General features: G+C 43.6%; 1 protein-coding gene across 1 annotated transcript in view; it reads right to left on the bottom strand.

The window, feature by feature from the left end:
• Positions 1-22,224, bottom strand: part of LOC146178434 (uncharacterized) — a 93,781-nt gene that overhangs the window by 57,028 nt on the left and 14,529 nt on the right. The window contains exon 2 of the mRNA XM_084579969.1: positions 1,271-1,533. Coding sequence (XP_084436095.1) covers positions 1,271-1,533 — 263 coding nt within the window. The remainder of the gene's footprint in view (positions 1-1,270; positions 1,534-22,224) is intronic.

Consider the following 22,224-nt stretch of genomic DNA (forward strand, 5'->3'; position numbering starts at 1 on the left):
ACAAACACACATGCGGAAGAAACATTTTATTTTAGAGCTGTGTCTGGGACGGTGAAGCAAAATCGTTTTGCGCTTCGAATTGAGACCAGCTGCGCGAGGCCACTTCGTGAAGAGAGGAAAAGAAACAATAGTTCACCAACTCAACAACAAAAGTCGAAGGGTGAACACTGCGCAAAAGGCCAATCACTGAAGCGAAGCTTCTCAGCATCGTGATCTCCTTTTGGCTTTAGCGGGAGCGCTGAAGACACTTTTCAGCGTGGTCCATTTTGGTTCGCCTGGACAACAGCGTGCCCCCCGCTGAGTTCAAATCGGGGCCTCGCTGAGCTCTGGCAATCGCACGGCGGTGAAGGCAGCGTGCTGTTTCAAACGGACAGAGGCAGCGGGGGCGACCGAATAAAATATGTCATTCGTTTGCTAGAAAATGGAAGGTTTAAAGGTATCGCAGAATAGTGATTCTCCGTCGTCCAAAAGTTTTTCCGGTGCGAGCATCGGCCGTTCACTGATACGTTCTGCCCTACCGCATCGTTGAGCCTGCCGGAACCAGCTGACGCGTCAAATGTATTGTGTGCGAGAGATTGTGAAGTGCTGTGTTCCAATTTAGTGACTACATATTGCTGTAACTCCCAATAATGAGGTCTGCAGTGTGCAATAGGCTCTCGTGCTTCATGGAGGCATTCGACCTAGCCCTTGGTCCTCCCCTGAAATTACTTTATAGAGGTACTACATAAAAAAGTTCAATTTGAAAATGATAGCTCACTGTATCAGAGTTAAATAGCAGCCAGCGTACGAAGTACTGGCTTAAGTTTAATAAAAAATTCAAAACACTGAGAATGCATTAGGAGGCTCAAGATGGGGCTCAAAAGCACGCACTCTGGACTCTAAACTTCGGACAAAGGCTATACCTTTGGAAAGGCAAAATTAGCCCTGAAAACTGGATACACAGAACAGATATATGCTTACTAGCACGAGTGAGCTCTATTTCTGAACCAGCGTGCATTTCCAGGCGGCCAGGCGATTATAGCATCACCATCGATCAGCGCAATCCTTTGATGGACGAACATGTTATGCCCTGAATGGTGCCGCAAGTGATGTGACAAATGGCAATTGCTTTAGCATTAACCCACCAGAGGGACACATCTTGGGTATTGAAACTTATATGTGGAGTTGCGCAATGATAATTTGCAAAAATCTGCATAATAGCATCGAGTCTACTCCTGCTTTCCATGACCGATAATGACACATTATCGACAGCGCTCATTCAAGGACCTACACGATCACTTCTGTAGGTTATCTTCGAGGCACCCACCTCGTACTTTTCGCCAACCTTGCGGGTGATGGGGCGGGCGGTGGTCATGTTCCCTGTGATGTGGTTCAGGTTGAAATTACTGGAGTCCTTGACGTCAAGCAGGCTGTAGGCCACGGCATTGCCGGGTGCAGATTCGTCCAGTGCACGCACGGTGGTCACGTGCACGCCAGCCGACGCGTTCTCATGTACGCGCGGGTCGTGGAACGGGGACCAGAACACCAGCACACCTGCATCAAGGAAAGAGAGAAAAAGAATCGGGGAAGAAGAAAATAAGGGTTCCGTGCATATCCCTAAGTTCCTCGCTTTGATTACACACAACGAGACATGTGCTTTGGACGTCAGCAATGAATTCGCGAAGCATATAGAGAGCGGCTGGTAAGAAGAAATACACCTTAGTCAATAATATCCTGTTTGAAAATAAGGGGAGATAATAGGTTGGCAGAAAAAAGTACTGCAAATAATCGATAATTGATAGATAGTTATCATAATGGTATCAAAGGGGAGGGAGCAGAGTGATCAGTGAAGAGCTGGCAATTAGCCTGTGTACTTCATTTTGTTTTATATACTGATCAAGTGCCAAGTTTTAGAACGTCTGGAGCATCGAAGTATTTTAGAACACAACAAATTCCTACGCTAGTTTCAATATATCTTTTCACAACGTGTACAATAAAGCAATAAGGAAACTGCGCTTTCATTATCCTTCGATATATCTCAAGGACCTCCATGAAAATAAAGGAACAAACAAAAAACCAGATATCTCTTTTTATGGAGCAACGTGCCTTTGTAAGTTTATTTCAGTTTCTGGTCACTTGACGCTCCCAATCCCCTATTTTGCAAAAAAACAAGCAAAAATATGAGGAACATATCTGTAATGTATTGGCAAGAAATGTGCAAACCAAAGGGCAAGCCAATTCGCTTCTTAGCCGACGGTAATTACAAGAGGTAGAAAATCGACATCAAGACGCAAAAGATAAGTACACCACCCCTCTTCCCGAACAGAAAGGAAGAATAGGATTGGGAAGAGAAAACAAAAGATACGATAGTAATAATAAAGTCACACAAGGCAACACAGAAAAACAAGACCAAACGTTCAATACAATCTAGAGCAACGGGAACGTTGCCAAGGGCAACCAATGCCGCTTGTTCGTTATCGCTATTGGAGCGTTGTCTGCAGGAAGAACTTGGGAATGGCTTTTCGCGAAGGAAGGGGCAAAAGGCTTGCTCTTGTCACCAAGCCCATAAATTTCCCCCAGAAACGGCGCAGGTTTCCAGAACATAGAGATTACGACAAAAGCTTTGCACTGAACAGACCGGTGCATTCTAGCCGGTTCATTGTACCGGTGCATTGAACAGACCGGTGCATCCGAGGTTTGTGATCCACCAGGATTCGTTGTTTTCCTAATATAGATGCCCAACGCTGGAACCAGGATCACAACACATAGTTTCATAGTTAGTGCGGACTGGGGAAAGTTGCCCAGTGTAATTAGCGCTGTGCACGATAAGATTAGTGCGTCATACCGTGCATGATATGGTTAGTACTGATAATCTGCCAAGCAGTCTCGCTTGGTTACTACAGTACTGTGGCGAACAAAAATGGACGCAGACCGTTCATGTTAAACGCTGACGTTTCAGCCGTCAAAGCAGCAGCACGTGTTAGAGAACCTACAAATTTCGTAGTAAGCGCGCATAGGCGCCCAGTGTCTCACTATATCCCCCTTCTATTTCTGAGTCCACTTTTCAGTCCATCGAATCGCACTCTGCCCATCAACAACTTTACGGTATCTATGTTTTTTTATTTATTTTAAGGCCTCTGAGGTGAAAGAGGTTAGCCTTGATGGCGCTCTGGCACTACGCTATGCGCGGTGATTCGATGCACTGCATGGGAGTGCAATATGTTCGCTATGGTTAACAATATATTGGGCCGACAAATAAATTATACAAACAGAGAGACATGATACAGAGTTTAATGCAAGCCCTCAAATGCTCTTTTTGAGGGCTTAAAGTAGAACATCATATTTGGCTGCTATTAGAAACGCCGAGAGCTGCACGTCAGAAAGACGAGAAGCATTGATGCGTCGCATGACCGATAAGGGATTAAAGATACGTCTACCAGCCGCGACACACGGTGTTCGTTGATACTGCGTCGCTGAGACGCCGTTTTTTTTTTTTTTTTTTTTTTACTGCAGGGAGCACGAAAGAAGCTCTGGGAGGCTTAGGTTTGAACCTTCCTGATTGACTTTTTTTCAACTCATAAATATTTGCGATATTTTCAAGCTGTTGCCAGGCCGTTCAACTTTGTGCTACCGGACACGGGTGCCTGGGACTGCAGCCACGGGCCGCACTGGAGAGACTTCTATATAATGGGGTTCGTTTCGTAGGGTTTATAATTCACGTTTTACTTGACTAAGTGAAATTAAGCCTAACATGATAACTAGTAACGGTGGGGTGGGCTATATGCAACGGGTTCATTTTTTTGGAAATGCAGTCAGTGACAATGATACTGATGATAGTAGCGATGACAATCATGGTGCATTTAGTTTATAATGATTGCAGTAGCAATACTGATTATGATAATGCCGATGCAGGTAGGTAAAAGAGTCTTGTGAAGTGGCTTTGCCATTCGTGCTCTTAAGCAGACTAGCGCAGTTCTGTAATATTTGAATCTGTTCAATTGTATCTTCGGGAGCTTCGTAGATAGGGCAGTCGAATTTCGTTGCTGGCTCCAAGAAACGAGACTCCGCCTTTCATCCACTCTCTTGCCTTATTCAAATCGAATCCCCTTCTTCTCTGTTCAGCCCTAGGTCCCCTTCCTCAGCAGTGGCATCTCAGCGTCACTGTTTCCTCGTTTCCCTGTACGCCTTGACCCGAGAGCATCGCTATCTAAATCTAAATACAATACCATGCAGAAAGTTAGAAAAATAAATGATTCAGTTCCACATTCTTTTGGTGCTGGTAGAGAAGAAAAAACAACTGCGTTCGGATAAAACCACGCCCACCGCGGCTGCCTCTTGAGGCACCGCAGACACGAACAGATACGAGCAGTGGACGCAGATACGCGCATTGGGGACACCCTGTCAACCCAAGCAGCTCTTTTTCCGTCCAATTTCCTCATGGGTCGTTGCTTCTTGTCTTCTTTTGTTTCGTGTAGAGTAACTTGCATAGGCTACCTATAGCCGCTAGGGACTTCGCACAATACTGCAAAACCAGTCTGCTCCTAGCCGCACACTCTATAACCCGTGTTTTCAATATCGGTAGGAAGCAAAAACGGGATCGACAATGGGGAAAAAAGGCAATGAAAAAGAAGAAAAGGGAGAAGACGGCGGGATATGTGGGAACTAAGAGAGAAACGAGTGTAGGGGGTAAGAAAGTGGGATATCAAATCTGTTCGTTTCTGGGCGCAGGGTAGAATATTTTCATCCTACAAGAGCGAGATAAAGTTGGAGGGTGAAAGGGGGTTCTGCCAGAGGACAAATGTTTTATGAACCTTGGTCGGAGAAACATGCGCTGTATGCTCGGGCTACCTCGTCCTTCACGTTAAGTGCAATTTTGTATTTTACTCTGAAGCTTATATCTTCTTTCCTGATGCTTCAGCACTCGGAAGTGTGCCTAGAGTTGGGCGTATACGCAAAAGAAAAACAAGCTGCTCATAGCGACAGTGTCTCACACGAAAAAAGAAGCGTACGCAGACTGAACACGGTTGCGTCTTATAGCTCTGCGTTGGTTCAAATCAATCACAGCTTTGATGGCATTGGTGGCTGTTGTTACAGTTCTCTTTGTTGTAGCTTCTTCTCTACTGCTTGCGGCGTATTCCGGTACAAGGTTATCAGTGCGAAGCTCATATGCGCGAGTTCGCTTGGGCCGTATAGCCAGTACACATAACACTTAAAAGGAAGAACAAAGCCACATTCTCTGTTACGACTTTGGACAGAGCCATAGAGTATAAAGGAGGCTATGACAGAGCATGTCACAGAAAATATCCATCATATCCTGTTCTTCGGCAAGTCGTAGGAGTGACGTGACGTGCTTCGTATGGTTTTGTCTTAGTGCTCTACGGGACAGGAGTTCATTGAGCGGCAGATGTTTCGCACGGCAACGCGAGGTTGCGGCTTCTTATATGCTCTCTGGGGTGACGGTTTTATCCTCGTTTTCCCGCTCGCAGATTTCTTAAAGGTGTTAAACGGACGAATTTCCGAGTGGCTCTCGACCTCGTACCATTTTTTTTTTTTTCGAGGAGCTGAATTTCTTTTAGACGTAAACGCTTCGTAGCTCCAAAAGCCACTCAGTGCGACAAACAACAACTGTGCGGGGGCGAGGGGAGGATTTATTGCACAGAAGCCTCTGGGCGACATTGAATGAAGTTTTTCAGCTTTTTCTTGTTTCGTAAATTCATAGTAATAAGAAATACAATGCAAAATCAAAAGCAAGCGTGATTTAGTATTCAAAAGTCACTGTTCTCTTTCCGTGGTTTATTGCCAGCTGCTGACGCAGGCGCATCATCAGGCCACGTGATAGCACCCGTCATCAAACACTGCCTTTCAAGATTACTTGCGTTTTTATTTTTATTTTTGGTGTTATTTAGAGCCGCCAGCCAGCATCTCTGTTTTTCATGGCTCGTTATACGGTGGAAGCTATCTTGTGTAAGGTGCTGTACATGATTGGATGGGTTACGAGGACCCAGACCACGCACGATGACACTGAAATATTCGGGGAGGACCTATAGATATGTCGCTAGTGTTCGGAGTCACGAATAAATACTCCTTGGCGGACAGTTTCTGCCAATCTGACCTCATCGACTGTCCATCGCTTGGCTGTTTGCTCTTTGCCTAATGTTTTCTACCTGACATCATGAGCAAGTGAATGCGCTGTATATTGCTGTATTATGCAAAGACTGACATAGCCTAAGTACCCTTGAAGATGTGTTTGGGTATTCTGCTCTGATGAGGAAAAACGTCTCTGACTCGCAGCAAGCAGTTGAACTTGGCTGAAGTTTGGGTATAACAGCTTAACAAAGCATGAAATTAAGACCATCAAGAATGATATTTTATAACTAATGAATATATTGCTCCTAAACTGTTGCAGCCGCTCTGAAAATGTGCCTGGAGAACAGATATTACCAAAGAAAGCGAACGACAACCTCCACCCAAACTGGCGATACATTCGATGAGATATTGAAAGTGATTTATTTACCTTTTACAGAAAGGTAAATGCGATCGACAAGTGTTTTCAAAGGTCGATCAGCTGGAAAGTATATATTCTACCTCCATCACCGCAGGAACGAAACGAATTAAGATAACGTTACTATTTAAGAAGAAGTTTACCAGCAAGGCTCAATTACTGTTAATAAATGAAAAAGGTGAACGAGTATTCTCGAATTAAGGGATTTATGTCTAGGCATATTGCACATCCAAAGCTCTGTTATCTACGTAGCAATGTGTTTGGCTTTGGTCTGCGTTGTAGACGGCATTGAAAATGCTCCTATGTATTGAGCTAGGATGTGTACAAGTCAGGTCGTTCGAGGGTCGAATGGCACCACGTACTGACGTCCTGTGTCTCGCGGTTTTACGCATGAAGTACCTCTATACAATGCACTCATTTGAAGCGAGTATATTAATAAATTTGTATAAATTTATATACGCAACAGAGAATCTACACTTTGGATAATTTTGAAACAACCACTCTGGGGAGCGTGAGCCACTTCTCACCTCTCAAAATTAAGTCAGAAAAATGCTGGATATCTTGTCTTATCCGTCTTTTGTTCTACAGTATTTTTCTTCAGCTCGGAAACCAACTATGCTTCATGGTAGTACTAAAATCTTCAAACCATTTTTTCGATGACCCTGTCTGCAATCGTAATTTTTAAAAACTTCCCGTTTTGATGAGAACAAAATTGCGTTCACCATGCCAGATTTTCTCAGCGAACTATGGCAGAGGAGTGTTTTTTTTGTTTTTGTTTTTTTTTTTCGCAGTAAAAGCACTACTGGTATGACATGAAGTGCCGACAAGCTCAGGCATTTGGCTTCCTTTTCTAGGACGCATTTATGACTTTAGAGTCCTTCTGGAAGACAAATGGTAAGATAAAATAGCATTATAATATATGGTGTTTATAGTCTTATAATAGCTAACAAAACCAGAAGTTTGTGTAACACTTCTGGAAGGTTGTTTCAGCTGTGGCATTAATAAAGAGGAAGATATCATACACTGAGTTGAAATGTAAAACGCAAAACTCAATACGTATAGTGACTGGCTTGTTGCTTCATTATACAGAGGAATTCAGCACAATATCAACGCGGATAAGAAAGATGGATTCAAACACAAGCGCTGACTAACAACGTTGATATTGACTAGGTATTTATATAAGCACCAGTCCCAAGACAGCACAAGGAAAAAACCATAACAAACAGCAGATAATCTATATAGTTGTGCCACGGTTGAGTGAGATGTTGTTTGTGGTTGCTTTTTTCTTGTGTTGCCTTGATACTGGTGTCTGTATAAGTTGTACCTGCACCGAAACACTCTGTCGGGCCGCAAGTTAATGGTTGAATTCTTGGGCAGCTCCGGCTTGTGTTCGCCCTTTCTGGTTGGCTCTAGCGAGCCTGAGTAATGCCTTCGACGCGATAATTTCCCCTTCCCGCGAGAGTATAAGCTCTCCCTCTGGGCGGCAGACGACTCGCGTAGTGCAGTGTCTCTTATCTTAACATTTATTAATATGTTTTAGTCACTATCAGTGTCACTATATATTGAGCTCAAAGAAGAGAAACATTGTGGTATAGCTAGACACAAACAATCGATGGTAAATGCACAGAGAGAAGGGCAGGCAAAACGAATACTCTGAAAGCTCCGCGGACTGAGCGAGCTGCCATTCGGATAGTCAAGCCGAAGCCAAAGCCAAGTCAGGGGCGGAGCTGCCTCCCGCGCACCAGCCGTCCTTCGTGCATGCATTTCTCGCTACTCTTCAAAAAAGCACTTCTAAATAAATAAAATTATAAATAAATAAAATAACCGAAGCAGTGACCTCGATGGCCTCATGGCTCGAAGAACAGCTTAACTCCCCAAGGGTATTCGTTTTGCGCACTTAATTTTCTGCCTAATCTTCCCTACATCACTGCTAAAAAGCAGTGGAGAGCAGCAGAAGAGGGACAAAAGAGCACTCTCCTGCTGCTCTCCTCTTTGTTTTTGTTTCTATTTTGGCTAATCTTTATTGCTACGCATAAACTTTGTTTTTAGCGTACTTCCATTTTCGATTAGAAGACGACCTGAACGCACTGCCATAACTTCGATTTTCTTCGTTCTTCTAAAGCTGACTCTACAGTGCCCCGGGACGGCTAGTTAAGAGAGTCATTGTCCCGGCTAGAGGACGATATCGCCTAATTTAGCGTGAAATGGGCCTCTGACCGTGCGCCGGGGCGCAAAGAAAAAAAAAAACTGTTCGCTTGTGAACAGCATCTTCGCGAAAGTTAGCTGAAGCGAAGATGAAAGTGTTTAGAAAAAAAAAGCAAATAAAAAATAAAGTTCTCCTTATGTTGGCACTGATCAAAGGGTCAGCACGTAAGAGTAAGAAAAAAAAAACTGAGAAAAAGTTACACCAGAAAGAAGAGGCTTCGTGATCAATCGCTAATAATTACTTTAATCTTAAAATCTTTTCTGTGTCATTTTCTTTGAAAGACGAGCTCTCCATCTTGAACCCAGGAGAAGGTCGGTGTGGAGAAATTAAGACTCGTGGCTGTGGTGGTGTATACGAGTTTCCTCACACTTTTGCACCTCTCTATAATCAGGAGCAGTGGATGCACAGACATCCAAAAATTATGAATGCCCTCCCAACTCCCAATCTTTCTTTCTTTTGGCTCTCTTTAGCTCTATGTTGAGGCATGTATTAGCAGCACTACAGCTTCAACTGTGCTGTTACACAATTGATTTTATCTTTATTTTTACGGAAATGCGATAACTGAAGCCGCTGGGCCAAATTTTATCCACTTCCACTCGCTTTCTGGGTGTTGTGAATTTCTTGCGAACGTCGATGGGTAAAGACAAATAAATAAATAAATAAATATATGAAGCTTTACCGTTGGATGTTATCGTTCGTAAGCATGACAAACATTTATTGCCCGACAAGCTGCTTCTTTCTTACGAGCAACGTTTTCAGAGCGCGAACTGCACTGTATACGCAGTTATCGAGAGTTTTTCGCGCGTACTCACGCACATGCATAGGTACACTTCCCCAGTCGTGAAAAGAAGATCGTGAACAAGGGCATATCGAGCTCTTTCGATAAATTCACCACGAGCGAAAAATAAACCTTCATGAACGTAGATCTTTTAACCGAATTTATACTCTTTTTTCATTTTTTTCTCGCTCACATAAAAGCAAGCGACGTCTAAAGGCCGACTTTAATGCTCATGGATGTCAGTAATGAGAATACAGACACATAGGTGATTCAGTCCAAGCAGGGACAGCTCTTGATTAAGTCACGTACGTTGTTGACAGAGAATCATACAAAGGACAGGGAGCCCCGCCGGGGTGGCGCAGTGCTTACGGCTCTCGACTACTATTCCCAAGGATGCGGGATCGAATCCCGGCCTCGGCGGTCGCTTTTCGGTGGAGGCGAAAAGCAAGGCGCCCGTGTGCTGTGCGATGTCAGCGCACGTTAAAGAACCCCAGGTGGTCGAAATTTTCGGAGTCCTTCCCCTACGGCGTCTCTCACAGCCTGAGTCGCTTTGGGACGTTAAACCCCGCAAACCAAAGCAACCAAAACACAGGGGGCCACGAGCAGCATCAGTCACAGTCGTGAGTGATTTATACTTGCATTGTGAAATATACCACTGAAATGTTCAATGAAGTCGGTTATAGCTTTGTGTGTGTGTGTTTTCGTCCACTCTAAAGAAGCACGTCAGGATATTTTGGCGTAAGTACTAATGGTATTTTTAAGTTTGCTTTTTTGCCATGGTTTTGCCAGACAGCGACAAAGTTTGTACGGCACAGCATTTTGTCTGGTCTTCCATGCCATAGAGGCACCTAACAAGAAAATCCAGACAATATATTTTTGCTATAATGCAAACATACATAGAAGTATCTATATTCGGTGTTATCTTTTTATTCTATTTTTTCTACTCAGTTAAGTTTAGTATCATTAACTGAAAAAAGCGGCTCACTGAGAAATAGGCTGATTGATAATTCCCATGCCGCATCAGCTTTACCGTATACGAGGCGTAGTGTAGAGGGAAGCTATGCACTCATTGGTGCAACCCGGCATGCTTAACATAAAGCAACAAAAATTAACACTAGCATACTTTCATGATGAATTCAAGTATTGCACAAATGGGATGAGATGGGATGGAAATAAAGAATTCGGTATCTGATACCGCAAATCATATAACCGCTTAGCAGTTACCACGTATTACAGTTGTGGGGCGGCAGAAACTGATCGTCGGAACCTTGTTAAACCAGCAATTCAGATTAATGGCATCATATACCAACACTTTACGGCGCCTGCAAGATGGGGATTCTTGAAATAACATGAAAAGTAGAATACAAAACTCTGCCGGTAGCTTCACCACGCAGAAAGCTACATGGATGGAAGCCAACCGTCCATACAGCCAGGTCGGCATTGGGAGGAGCAGGAACAGCGTCATCTGCAGATGGCCCCATCGACTGTCCATGTGCCCGCCTTCTCTTGTTGGCTTTCTCCGTGTCTTTTCGTTTTTTATTCGACCTCGGTGGTTAGCTGTTGTCATACGGAGTTTGGCCCGAGGGAAACTCGAAGTGAGGTGGCCGAACCGAGGATCGATAAGAGTAGCGTTCCCCCGTTGACGTTCCTAGGCTTTTTCTTGTGTCTCCTGCCTCGAGGTTTTCAGTAATAGCGTCCTGTCTCCACACTTAAGTCCTTGCTTTGTTTTGTGATTTTCCTTCCTGTTCAGAATGTATCGCCTAGAGAGTGCGAACAAGGACCATTTCCACTTATTCGGGTGCTGAGTTCCGTCTATCCTCACCCGCCGCCCCGCAAAAAAGAAAGAAAGGAGTTTTTTCCTGTGCTGGTAGTCCTGGTACAGACAGTATTTCTCTTTCTACGACATATTTAGTACCTCTGCTGTCCTGTGTCGCGTCGCATGTTATGGGATTTAAACATTTGAATGGCAGTGCCAATAGCCTAAGGGATGTATATTCAGCAATTCTTCCGATTCTATTCTATCTGTGGCGAAGTGGTGAGGGATGAAGGCGAAGTCATGTTTAGCTATGGATGCCCTGCAGTCAACGAAGGCAGGTCTCGGAGCATACTTTGATGCCTGCCAAGAAAGCGAAGCGCCTTGTGCGTTCTGATGTGCTCGCTCACTTTGTCTCTTTCGGGCGCGCCGAATCGGTTCCTTTACACATCATTATAATATATGTAGTCTAGCATCCCAAAGTGACCCTAGCTGTGAGAGATGTTGTGGTCAGCTGGTAGACGAGAGCTCGCCTTAGTGTAGTCTCTGGTGACCAATGTACCGACTGGCGGATCCAATTCATAACTCGCACATCACTTAAGGATCACGTATCGCACCACGTCTATTATTCTTATCTCGTCCCATGAAATTAGCATTATACATTTACATCCTTTCCTTCGTATTCTACCGAAGATAGCTGAGTCATACCTGAGAAAGAGCCGTAAGTTCAGAAACGTTTAACAACAAGGAAATTGAATGATAATGGCTATAATATTCTGGCGCCTTTGTTATACAGCTGTATAAGCATCTAAATGAACACGAACTAGCATTTCATCTAGGCGCAACCATCAGTTTAACCAATAAATATAACTGCACGGTCACAGCGCAACTAAATATGCAACACGCACAGTTTTAATACGTAGAGAATGCACATTCAAATGAACGAAGACGGACGGCGCAGTTCCTGTCTAAGACAATGTCCTCAATCGCAAAGAAGGCAATGTTATGCGCGTATTCACTCATCGGCAGCTGCAGCAAGCGCGGCCTTTTGTGCATTATAGATAAGAACAATCTGATCCGAGCTAATCTAGTGCGAATTTCTTTGCCCAGTTTTCGGGCTACGAGAAATTTGTAGCTTACGCAAAGGCGTAGCGAATATAGGTGTTTTACGTGCGGGCCCAAAATATGCGCCAGCGCACATTAATACGGCTGAACCAACTTGACTCTAAGATGATGTTGCAGCAGAAATGTTAGGCAGCTCTGCTTGGGACATTACGCACTGTCCTGGGTTGAAGGAATTCCAGCTGGTTGGCTATTACTGTGTCCTCCACATCCACCACTTTCCCCTTCAGTACGACTTGGACGAATAAGCTCTACGTGTAGAGAAACGCATCTTATCTGAAACCGGCTATAAGTTTCGTGTAGACCTTATTAACTGGCCAAATTTGCAGCTCGTCGTGGTGAATTCAACCTTTACATCAGCGGAGAGGTAGAAGTACACGGAAGATGCATGTGGGCCTTTGAATTTACTACGCTTAGCCTACTAGCCCAGCTGTCATCCGGGTGATGAGCGCTATAGAGAGGCGTCGGAGATCAAATAAATCCTGTGACTTTTGTCGCATGTCGTAGACAAGCAAGTAAGCTTATTTCGCACTGCGATGAATAAGCAATTACGAGAAAGCACGCGAAGCTACTACATTGCCTTGTAGCAGCGCACCATATATTAAGCACTGCACTGCATTCTGTAACAGGTTTATCGTAATTGGCGGGCTCAATCATGTGCGAGCTCGATCCAAGGAATTCGGGGGACCCAGTCAAAAACAGAGCGAAACCACGACCATCGTGTTCACTGCACCGTGTTGAAACAGACAGATGATCGGCGAGGCTCTAATGCTTTGAGTGCTGCAAGTAACCTAGTGAAATAAGCATGACACCACTGTACGGTGCCACGGAACTTGGGCCCGGTCATTTTCCTCTCAAGACATTTCAAGCTTCTCCCTAGGGAAGAACGGTGATAAGAAACAGAGGCAGTGGGAAGAAGATATATCCGAATAAGGAATACACCAGAGTGGCCGACCTAGGTTTTTTAACGGAAAGAAGACAGAGGCTTGCTTTGATAGCTGACGTTGCTAAGAGAATTATCGCTGTTCTGTGACCCTTAAGTGATTTTCAGAAGGAACAGGGATAAGGACTGCATTGTTTGCGTGTCTCCCTCGCTCCTTCGTGGCCGCTGCGTCGCCTATATCTTGTTTAGCGCCGTAGTTATTTTGTCGTGTGCTGTCGAATGGACGTGCTGGTGCACGGTTGGCGAGGCAGATTCTTTCTATCCACTGCTCGCTAATGCTTCCCGTTAGGTTGTGTGGGAGATTGAAGGTGTTGTTCAGTGAACCTGGAACCTTTTACTGGGGCTGAAGTTAGTTCCTGATCCTACCGGCTGTAGCTGTAATTATTAATTTACTCATTATTTTGTTCGGAAGAGTTTTCTATCGTTTAATCGTTTTTCTTATTTCACACGTAGAATGACTAGAACAGCGCTACTGGCAGATGTTCTTCGCAGCGCACATCTTTACAACGTAGAATCTACTGCAAAGTAGAGGAGAGCAATGAAACCAAGGGGTGAATTATGTCGAAGGCCAATACTGTTTTGTTGTGCAAATCCGGCGCGTTTCCACGAGCAGTCATTTATGGGTCTTAATATGTTTTATAAATGAGCCATCGCATACACAATTATATTCATGCGTGCGGCGCGCTATGTGGTCTGAAATAGTGTCACTTTCGAGGAGTGAGGTTTGAGGGGAAAGCTGTTCTTTTAGGTAGTATTGCACATGCAGCTGCTAATAAATAAAAGAAGACACAACATTTCATACGCACGTGCTGTTAACACTTGCACTGGTAAACAAGAGCCCCTGGCACCTAATTAAAGTTATTGTATATTTAAGCAATTATTTAACAATCCCTCATTAAAAAACAAAACAGCAAGGTTTTTTTCCTATCAGACTGGCTAAGTTCATTTACACAGGAACTGAATAAAAGTTGGCTACCTGCGGAAAACGTTTTGCTATTCGAGCCGTTTATGATAAGCTTTACATGTAAGTTAGAAAAACTCTTAAGCCGCCGTGCATTGACAGAATGCTCGAATAATTATATTAATATGAAGAAAGCAAGCTTTGAATTTGTACCTTTTCGATGAAAAACTAAACCTGACAGCTTTACGCTCCGAGAACGTTATTTCCACCGTAATATTGCAAGCCTTAATTTCAGAAATGCACCGTAAAACGATTACTGTACAATGAAGGAAAAAAAAAAAAAAAGAAAAAGCAGCTTCAACTTTCAGCCGCACTGCTTGCTTCAATAAAAGAAGCAAATTAATGTGAAGAGGAGGATTCAGTCGTAAGAGCGGCTGTAAAAAATTTCTTTTTTTAGTAGTTATCGTACCGCAAGTGCACAAGTACAGCTGCTTGAATTAATTAATCAGGAATGCTAATATTCACGAATGAGTTGAATGTGATGGCAAAGTTAGGTGAAATTGTGCGCTGAGGTGGTTCCGGAAACCACAGGCATGCTTCCAGGTGTGTCACTCTCGAGATCCGAAAAAGCGCTTGTGTAGTCTTCCAAACTCATGTCAAAATAATTTCGATGTAATGGGGGAACTTTTGTAATCATGTGTTCCTTCGAACAAGATGTCGGGAGCTGTGGAGAAACAATTGTTTCTTGCTGAAGACGACGCCAAATGTGCGCAGATGGAGATCGGACTTTTGAGCCAAGTCCATCTTGACAACACACATTTGGGTAGCGTATTTGTAACAACATGATATTCAATAAACATTGCATAATCGCATTAACTACACAGATAGTCTAGAAATTCAGCGCTTGTTAAGAATGCGCAGCTTCAACCCTAATTGCTAAATACCTGGCAGGTTTGTTTTATTTGCTATATATTAGAGATAGGAAAAAAGGAAACAAAAATCTCCTTGCAGGTGGGTTGAATGAAGGTTGCTGTTGTTGTTGTGGCTGTAGGAAGAAGGAAAAAAAAATGCACGGGCCTGCTACTGGCTTTGTAGCTGAGCCACCTCCGCTGCCTAGTGCAGACAGAAAAGAAAATAGAGAAGAAAGAAAAGAAAGAGGGAGAGAAAGACGCGCGCCGCAACAACTGCCGTCGTCCATCACCGAAGCAGTGGGGGGTGCAATGACGGCCTACAACAGATAAAAATTCGGTGGCTTGACCTACCGTCCCAGCCCCGTAGGGCCAGAAACTGCCACCCTGAATGAAGGACCGTTTATACATTTCATTTTGCTACATAATAACAGCAAAATTTGCTCTCGGTAAATGTCGCCCATTTTTGCTTCATGATGCGGTTTACAAGTAAACGCCTTCGTTCAGCTATAGCACTGTAGTTCAGCTATGCTGGGCTATTGTCCTGGGTGGCTTGCTTCGGGGACTTAGTGACGTTCTTTGTCACGGAGCAATTGTTGTCCTCATTGTTTTGCCTCGCATTAGGCGAAAATGTTTTTTAGGTTTTGTAAAAGTACACTTCGTCCTCGTAATTGCAGTCATTCATAGACACTAATGTTTTTGTAGCCAGTATAAAGGAGAAGTTCTTATTCTCTCTCTCTCTCTCTCTATATATATATATATATATATATATATATATATATATATATATATATATATATATATATATATATATATATATATATATATATATATATATTACGATTACAATAATTTTCCTCGAAGTTCGTCGACGTAACGAGAATAGTTTGCTAACATAATGACGGTACAACAGATAATCGCGGTTTACGCCTTAATCCGATGCGTATCGTGCAAGAGTTATAAGAAATAAACTTCAATATTGGCATATATTAAAACAATGTCAAACAACAAAACTAATAAAAGAGCGGAAACGAAAAGTGCGGTGTTAGTGAAAGGGTGACAAACAGCGTCCGCAGGGAACACCAGCGGTGTTTAGACGGCAAGCACGCCGAGCCCTCCCATGGTGGATGTCAGAATGCGGAAAAGCGTACGAAAGAAACACCACAGGCAGGAAGGTGCAGAAAGGAAAAGAAAACGGCGCGCCACCTTAATTAACATTTAACTCCTGGCTTGCAGCTCCGCGAGAGCATGCTTCGCTGCTTCCTTGAGCCCGACTTACCTCATTCGTTCACATCAGAGGCAAATGCAAGCCAATGAAGCCGCTTGGCGTTTGTCGTCTCTTATCCCACTCTCCCCGATTCCTCCTTCCTCAAGTTTTGATCCTTGATCTGACATAAATACCCCTGTTCATCTTAGGTCGCGACCTACAGGACGATGAAAGGAGAGGCATTTCCTCGGGAAGATAATAATGAGATGTTCATCAAAGGTCTAAATTCAGATGGGCAGGACACCCTCTCATACAGCTGTGTCTATCTGTTACAATTTGGCTTTGATCGTGCCTGCCGGTGCTTTCTTCCTTGTCACTTGCCTTCCACACGTGTAACATTAGTCTTTATTTGTGTGCACCTAAGGGTTCCTCTCTCCTTGTCACTTTTTCCTCCCGCTTCGTGTTGTTCGGCTTTGCTGCTAAGCTGATATCCTGTGGAGGCTTCGATATAGTGAAGGTGTAACTAGTATTAGTAGTAAGTGGTTTTATTAAATAAAGGGAAAACCCGGAAGGAAACAAGGTGTTTCTAGTCCATAACAGTATCTGCTATCTAATCTTCTGAAGCATCCAAAGTGGGACGGCGGAAATAGACAGTAAGGGAGAGGAAATCAAAGAGTCGAGCGACAGGAAGAAGGCACAGGATAGTGCCGACCTTCCTATTATCTCATGTTTTTCATTCAATTTCTTTCTCCACACTCGACCTCCTTATAATATACTACATCCCTCACTGGGCGCAAGGGTTTAGCTTGACACAGCGTTGAGCAATGCACAAGCTTTAACCCTGTTTGTTTTGAAGCGACGAGCTCTGCACTTTTGCTTAGGTCTGCCCAAATCAGTGACTAATGATGTGCTGTACCGCGGCTCGGATACCCAATCTAAATTCACAATTTCAGCTTCTCACTATGCGAACGTTTTTAAGGTCTTTGGACTGTTCCTAAATTGGCTAACCCCATACTTACTGCGAACTCATCTCACTTATTCGATAATAATTGGCTTAGGTATAAGCTCCCTCATGTTGTGTTTACTAATTCCCTACTGCCAGAAATTTCCGTATCAATATTATTTTTTTGTACAAGTTCACCACCGGCGGCCTGATACTGTATTCTTATTTGATGACATCCTCTCAGAGCTTGCTAAGAAGTTGTCTGGCAAAGTATCAAATGGCATTATAGAAGAGTATCTAGACAATGTTCCTAACCATATTGCCATTTTTACACATGCCTCTGGGCTCTTGACAGGATTTCGTCATTTCGGAACCCTGACTAAATGCCCATTTTTGTACCTCAGCTTCTGGCCATTGAGGTCTCCTTAATAAAGATTCCTTGCAATATTTCTAAAGTTATCGCTCGAAAATTCGAGGGATGGGTTGATCTGCCGTTCCTTTCATTTTTTTTTTGTTCTACCTCAAATTGCATAAATACGCTTTCACTGGGTTCCTGGCCACTGTGGAATTAAATCTAATAAGAGGGCATTTTTTTTTTAAATCAAAGTGCGCCCTGGATGGACCTATTGTTCCGTACGTCCTAAATACTGTCTACTTAAGTATAGCACGCTCTCAATGATTTCAACGTCGCCACTATCTAAGCCTTAAGTCTGTACTTGCGGCAGAGGATTACCAAAACCTAAATGGCCTTGGAGTGTGCGGATGTGTAGTTCAAGGCAGTGGGAGGTGTTCATGACCATCTTGCGCTGCAGAATACAGCAACAAAATCTTTATTTATGTCGTTTAGGTCTATTTTTTACCAACCTTTGTGAGTCTTATGGAGAAACTGAGTTCATAGACCATTTTATCCTCTTCTGCTGGCAGCTTGCTCGCCTACGTAGAATTTGCTTAGAGACCCCGCTTGCTGAATTCGGGCTTCATTTAACTATTCCGATTCTCCTATCCTTCAGGGCAAGCGCCGAGGGATACGACTTAAAACCAATGTGCGAATCTGTTCACGATTATGTAACTTCGTCAGGTAGGTCTCTCTGTTAGAATTCATTGCATTTTCTTTTTATTTTGATTTTTTGTTTAAAATATAGTTTAACACTCTTAATTATCAAAATACTACACACATATTTTTATTATCTGAAATGCACCCTGACCAATCTCTGGCCGTGGGTATGTGCCATTATGACCAAGCTCATCATCATCATCATAATCATTATCAAATTCTACATCACTTCATTAATTACGCCCGTAGCAGTGTGTGATCGTCTTTCAGCTTCGTGCGACAGACCTTGCTTCGTTTCTTCATAAGGCACATCTAGGAAAATAAAGTTACCTAATTTACGTTGTGCGCTTTGGTCTAGCGGGATTATTCGTTTTTATCCAGCCTCACCTGCTATTTGAATTTTATAACACTCATTAGGGCATCATCATCATAACTTCATCATTAGATAAAGTTATGTGATGTTAGGAAGATAGTGAGAGACCGGAAAGCGTGGCGTGACATGGTCCATAGGGTCACGAAGAGTCGGACGCGACTGAACGACTGAACTGAACTGAGGGCATCTAATGTGTCAAACTGCAGTTCCGCTCATAAAACGACTCTCAGAAATCGAATTATACATAGGCATTCGTCACCCTTAGTGTATTGGGAGCGCTGCATAGAATGACCCTGCCTGTGTTCAAAACTCTTTTGGATTCGTTAAAGTCTTGAATGGTGTTCTTTCTGACTCCTCGATCGATAAACATAGCTGAATGCCCATGAATGCCCCAACATCCACTGTCTATCCTTGTAAGACTTCCAGAACGGTAGATAACTTATTGCTCTCTTTCCTCATAATAGAGGACGAAAGTTACGTTCAGCCTTCATTTACAAAACAATCCCTCCTATTTAACCTTCGTAACATATGCGTAACGTGCCCCCAACCTTAATATAATTTGGTTAAATTTACCAGAGTACCTTGCGAGCGCGTAATGTAGGTACGTAGGACCACCGATATCCAAGCCCACTTCACGAAATGCGGCATAACCTGCCCACGCAAAGTGCATCTATACCCTTAATTTGACTTTACAGTCTTCCACAGTGACCTTTGCTAGCATATAAATAGATGTGCTCACGGCAGGCTGAATCGACGCTCACTGAGCCGATGTTGGCTAACCTAATGAAGCAGAATCTTTTGCCCGACTTCCTATGAAACTGCTTAAGCGCAACCACGGCTGGATGCTGGTGGGAAGGATATTGAGTACAGCCCCTCTCTATGGGGGCAAGCGCTGGTATTCGTTCTGGGCTGCCGTTAGGGTCCACAAGAACCTCGCTTTCGCATTCATATATGCAGTGCGTGGAAGTCTCGATATGCGCATCCCGTCCATTACGGATTTCGCGTTGGAGCAAAGCTGCTCACACTAGAAGAGTGAGCGGCCGAGAGAAGGCGGATAAAATAAAAAAAAGTTGTCTGTCAGTAAAACAAACAAACAAACAAAAAAGAATGAGAGTCACGTCGAGAAGCGTACCTATGGATTCAAGGGCAAACGTTCCTCCCTGGCGGGAAATAAAAAAAGTCAAATGCTAAGTTCATGCGGCCGCAAATGGAAAGAAGAGAACCCATAGCAGCCGGGGCGAAAACAAGCACCATAAATAGAAAAAGCAAGAGAAAAGTGAACATAAAAAGAAGAAAGACAAGCAGTGATACCTAGAGTCAATGAGGGGCAGTATATTAAGTAGGGCAGGCCGTTGCTCCAAACGTGCGCTCGAATCCGCCCTACCACAATAGCAGCAGCAACAGTTAATGGTGCCGGCAAGTGCAGTATACACAATAGGGGAACGAATTCTTTCCAAAAACGGCCGCTTAACGTTGTTCAGAGGGAAGTGGAATCACCTGTTAGGCCTAGATCGCTGCATTGAGTGATATAGTTCGGCAGCTAAGAGGGCGGCGGTTGATTGACTTCGCGGCGCACTTATGTTGTCTCGCCTAGCAATGGAGCGCGCAGTGTGATATATCAGGTATAGCGCCGAGCAGAGATAAGGAAGACGACGGTGATATACCTCGTGCTTTCGTTCCACGAGATCTTCTACTTCTCCTAATTTCAGTATTTTATAAAAGGTGCGCATGAGGGTAACGTTAGGCAGTAGTTCTACCACTGAATTCTTGAAGCGAAAAAATACGCGTGCCGCAATGAAATGAAGGTGCCGTGTATGAGTTTCCAGCCGTCGAGCACTGCGTCGGGTTTCCACCAAGAAGCATCAGCCTTGACATTCCTTGATTAAATTGCATCGGTGTCCCGCATACAATTTTTAAACCAAATCGTAGCATTCCACACTACTAATTCTTGGATAAATATTTGTCCTTGATTTAATTGTCCTCACCTCAGGGATATAAACAGTTCCCTCTCACCAGTGTTCGTGATCAGCCCACGTTTGATGCGGCAGAAAGTTTTTTTGATTGGACCTAAAGGTTTGGGCTGATTATCTCAGCTTGTTATATTATATTGCGTTTGGTATCCTTCTGGACAGATGTTTTTTTTTTTTTTTCTTGGGATAAGAGGTCAACGCAGCAGCTTTTTTCTACTGCTCGCACGCAGATACTAAGGTGAAATAATTTTTTTTTTCAATCGCTTTCTGCTCGCAGAGCCGCCGACTGGCATGTGCGAGTCTCACCACCAACTCGAATGAAAGGGCGTGGTCATAAAAGCCCAGAACTGGGGATCAATTAGGGTGGGCGGTACACTTTCGTCATCTCTAGTTATAGTTTTCTGCCTCGTAACTTGCCCAAACCTCAACGTAACCGCTTGCAACCTTAAAAAAAAAGATGCCAGAGACATTTACTTCAGGAAGCATTCACCTGCCGGCCCATATTACCTGCGCCGAATGGACTGAAGATGGAAATGTGGAACAGTGAACCAATCGCATACGAACGAGTTCCGGAGGGAATTGCGTCCAGAAAAGAATATCACTCGTCATTTTCTTCAAGTTCCATCTGCGCCGATCCTTCTTTTAATAAAGTTAAATAGGTCCAACACTCAGACGGTACATGTTTTTTTTTTCTTTATGGAAGTAATGCAATAGCAGCGACGTTGAGAGCAGTGATAGTAAGACGAATGCTTTCTCGTTACGGCAAAACTAAGCAGACGTAACAGCACCCCTGGAGGTTTTACTGTCTTAGTTCTTTTCACGCCATTGAGGCGGGAGAGCTTTTGACCGACACTGATACGTTATCACCGCCGAGGTGGTGAATGTATTTCACAGCGAAATCGATTTCCTTTAATGAAGGCAATTTTTAACTCTATACGTACACGCCGCGCTGGAAAGCTACACGTGACTCGATTCCTGGATGCATGTGGCTGAGCATTTTGTACATATATATATATATATATATATATATATATATATATATATATATATATATATATATATATATATATAACTTCCTGTATGGAGTTATTATGTTTATATTTATTCCAGTTTTGAGGCGGTGGCCACCCTGCCCAGTACAGTTATGCGCCACTATCGTGGCTGCGCTTCCACATAGACCGCCTTCTAAATTAATACGGGAAAAATTTGCGGTAAGCGAGTCTGGTAACAGCTTTCATTTTTTCAATCGCCCTACCGTAAGCGGCATGGGAGGCCTTCGTTGCGAGAGCAGCCAGGCTTGTACGCATCTTTGCAACAGTTATTCTCAAGACAGGCCACTTGCTGGTGAAAATGCATTCGCTTAAAATATACCTCAACCTTGCCAAAGCTGCTATAATTTGATGTTTCTTTTAGTGCAAGATAATGACTCCGCAGAGGGTTCTTGGAGGTTCTGTTCTACTGTGTGCAAGATAGCCTTATATGAACTCTGTGGAGGTCAGATTAATTGCGTGCTTCTTCAGTACCTTTCAAGACCCAGTTCAATATTTATTTAGAAAGGCTAGAAGACAAAACAAATGAATACTGC

This window comes from Amblyomma maculatum, chromosome 9 (genome assembly GCF_055883805.1).
Source record: "Amblyomma maculatum isolate TAMU_Amacu chromosome 9, ASM5588380v1, whole genome shotgun sequence".
In the NCBI taxonomy this organism is placed as follows: domain Eukaryota; kingdom Metazoa; phylum Arthropoda; class Arachnida; order Ixodida; family Ixodidae; genus Amblyomma; species Amblyomma maculatum.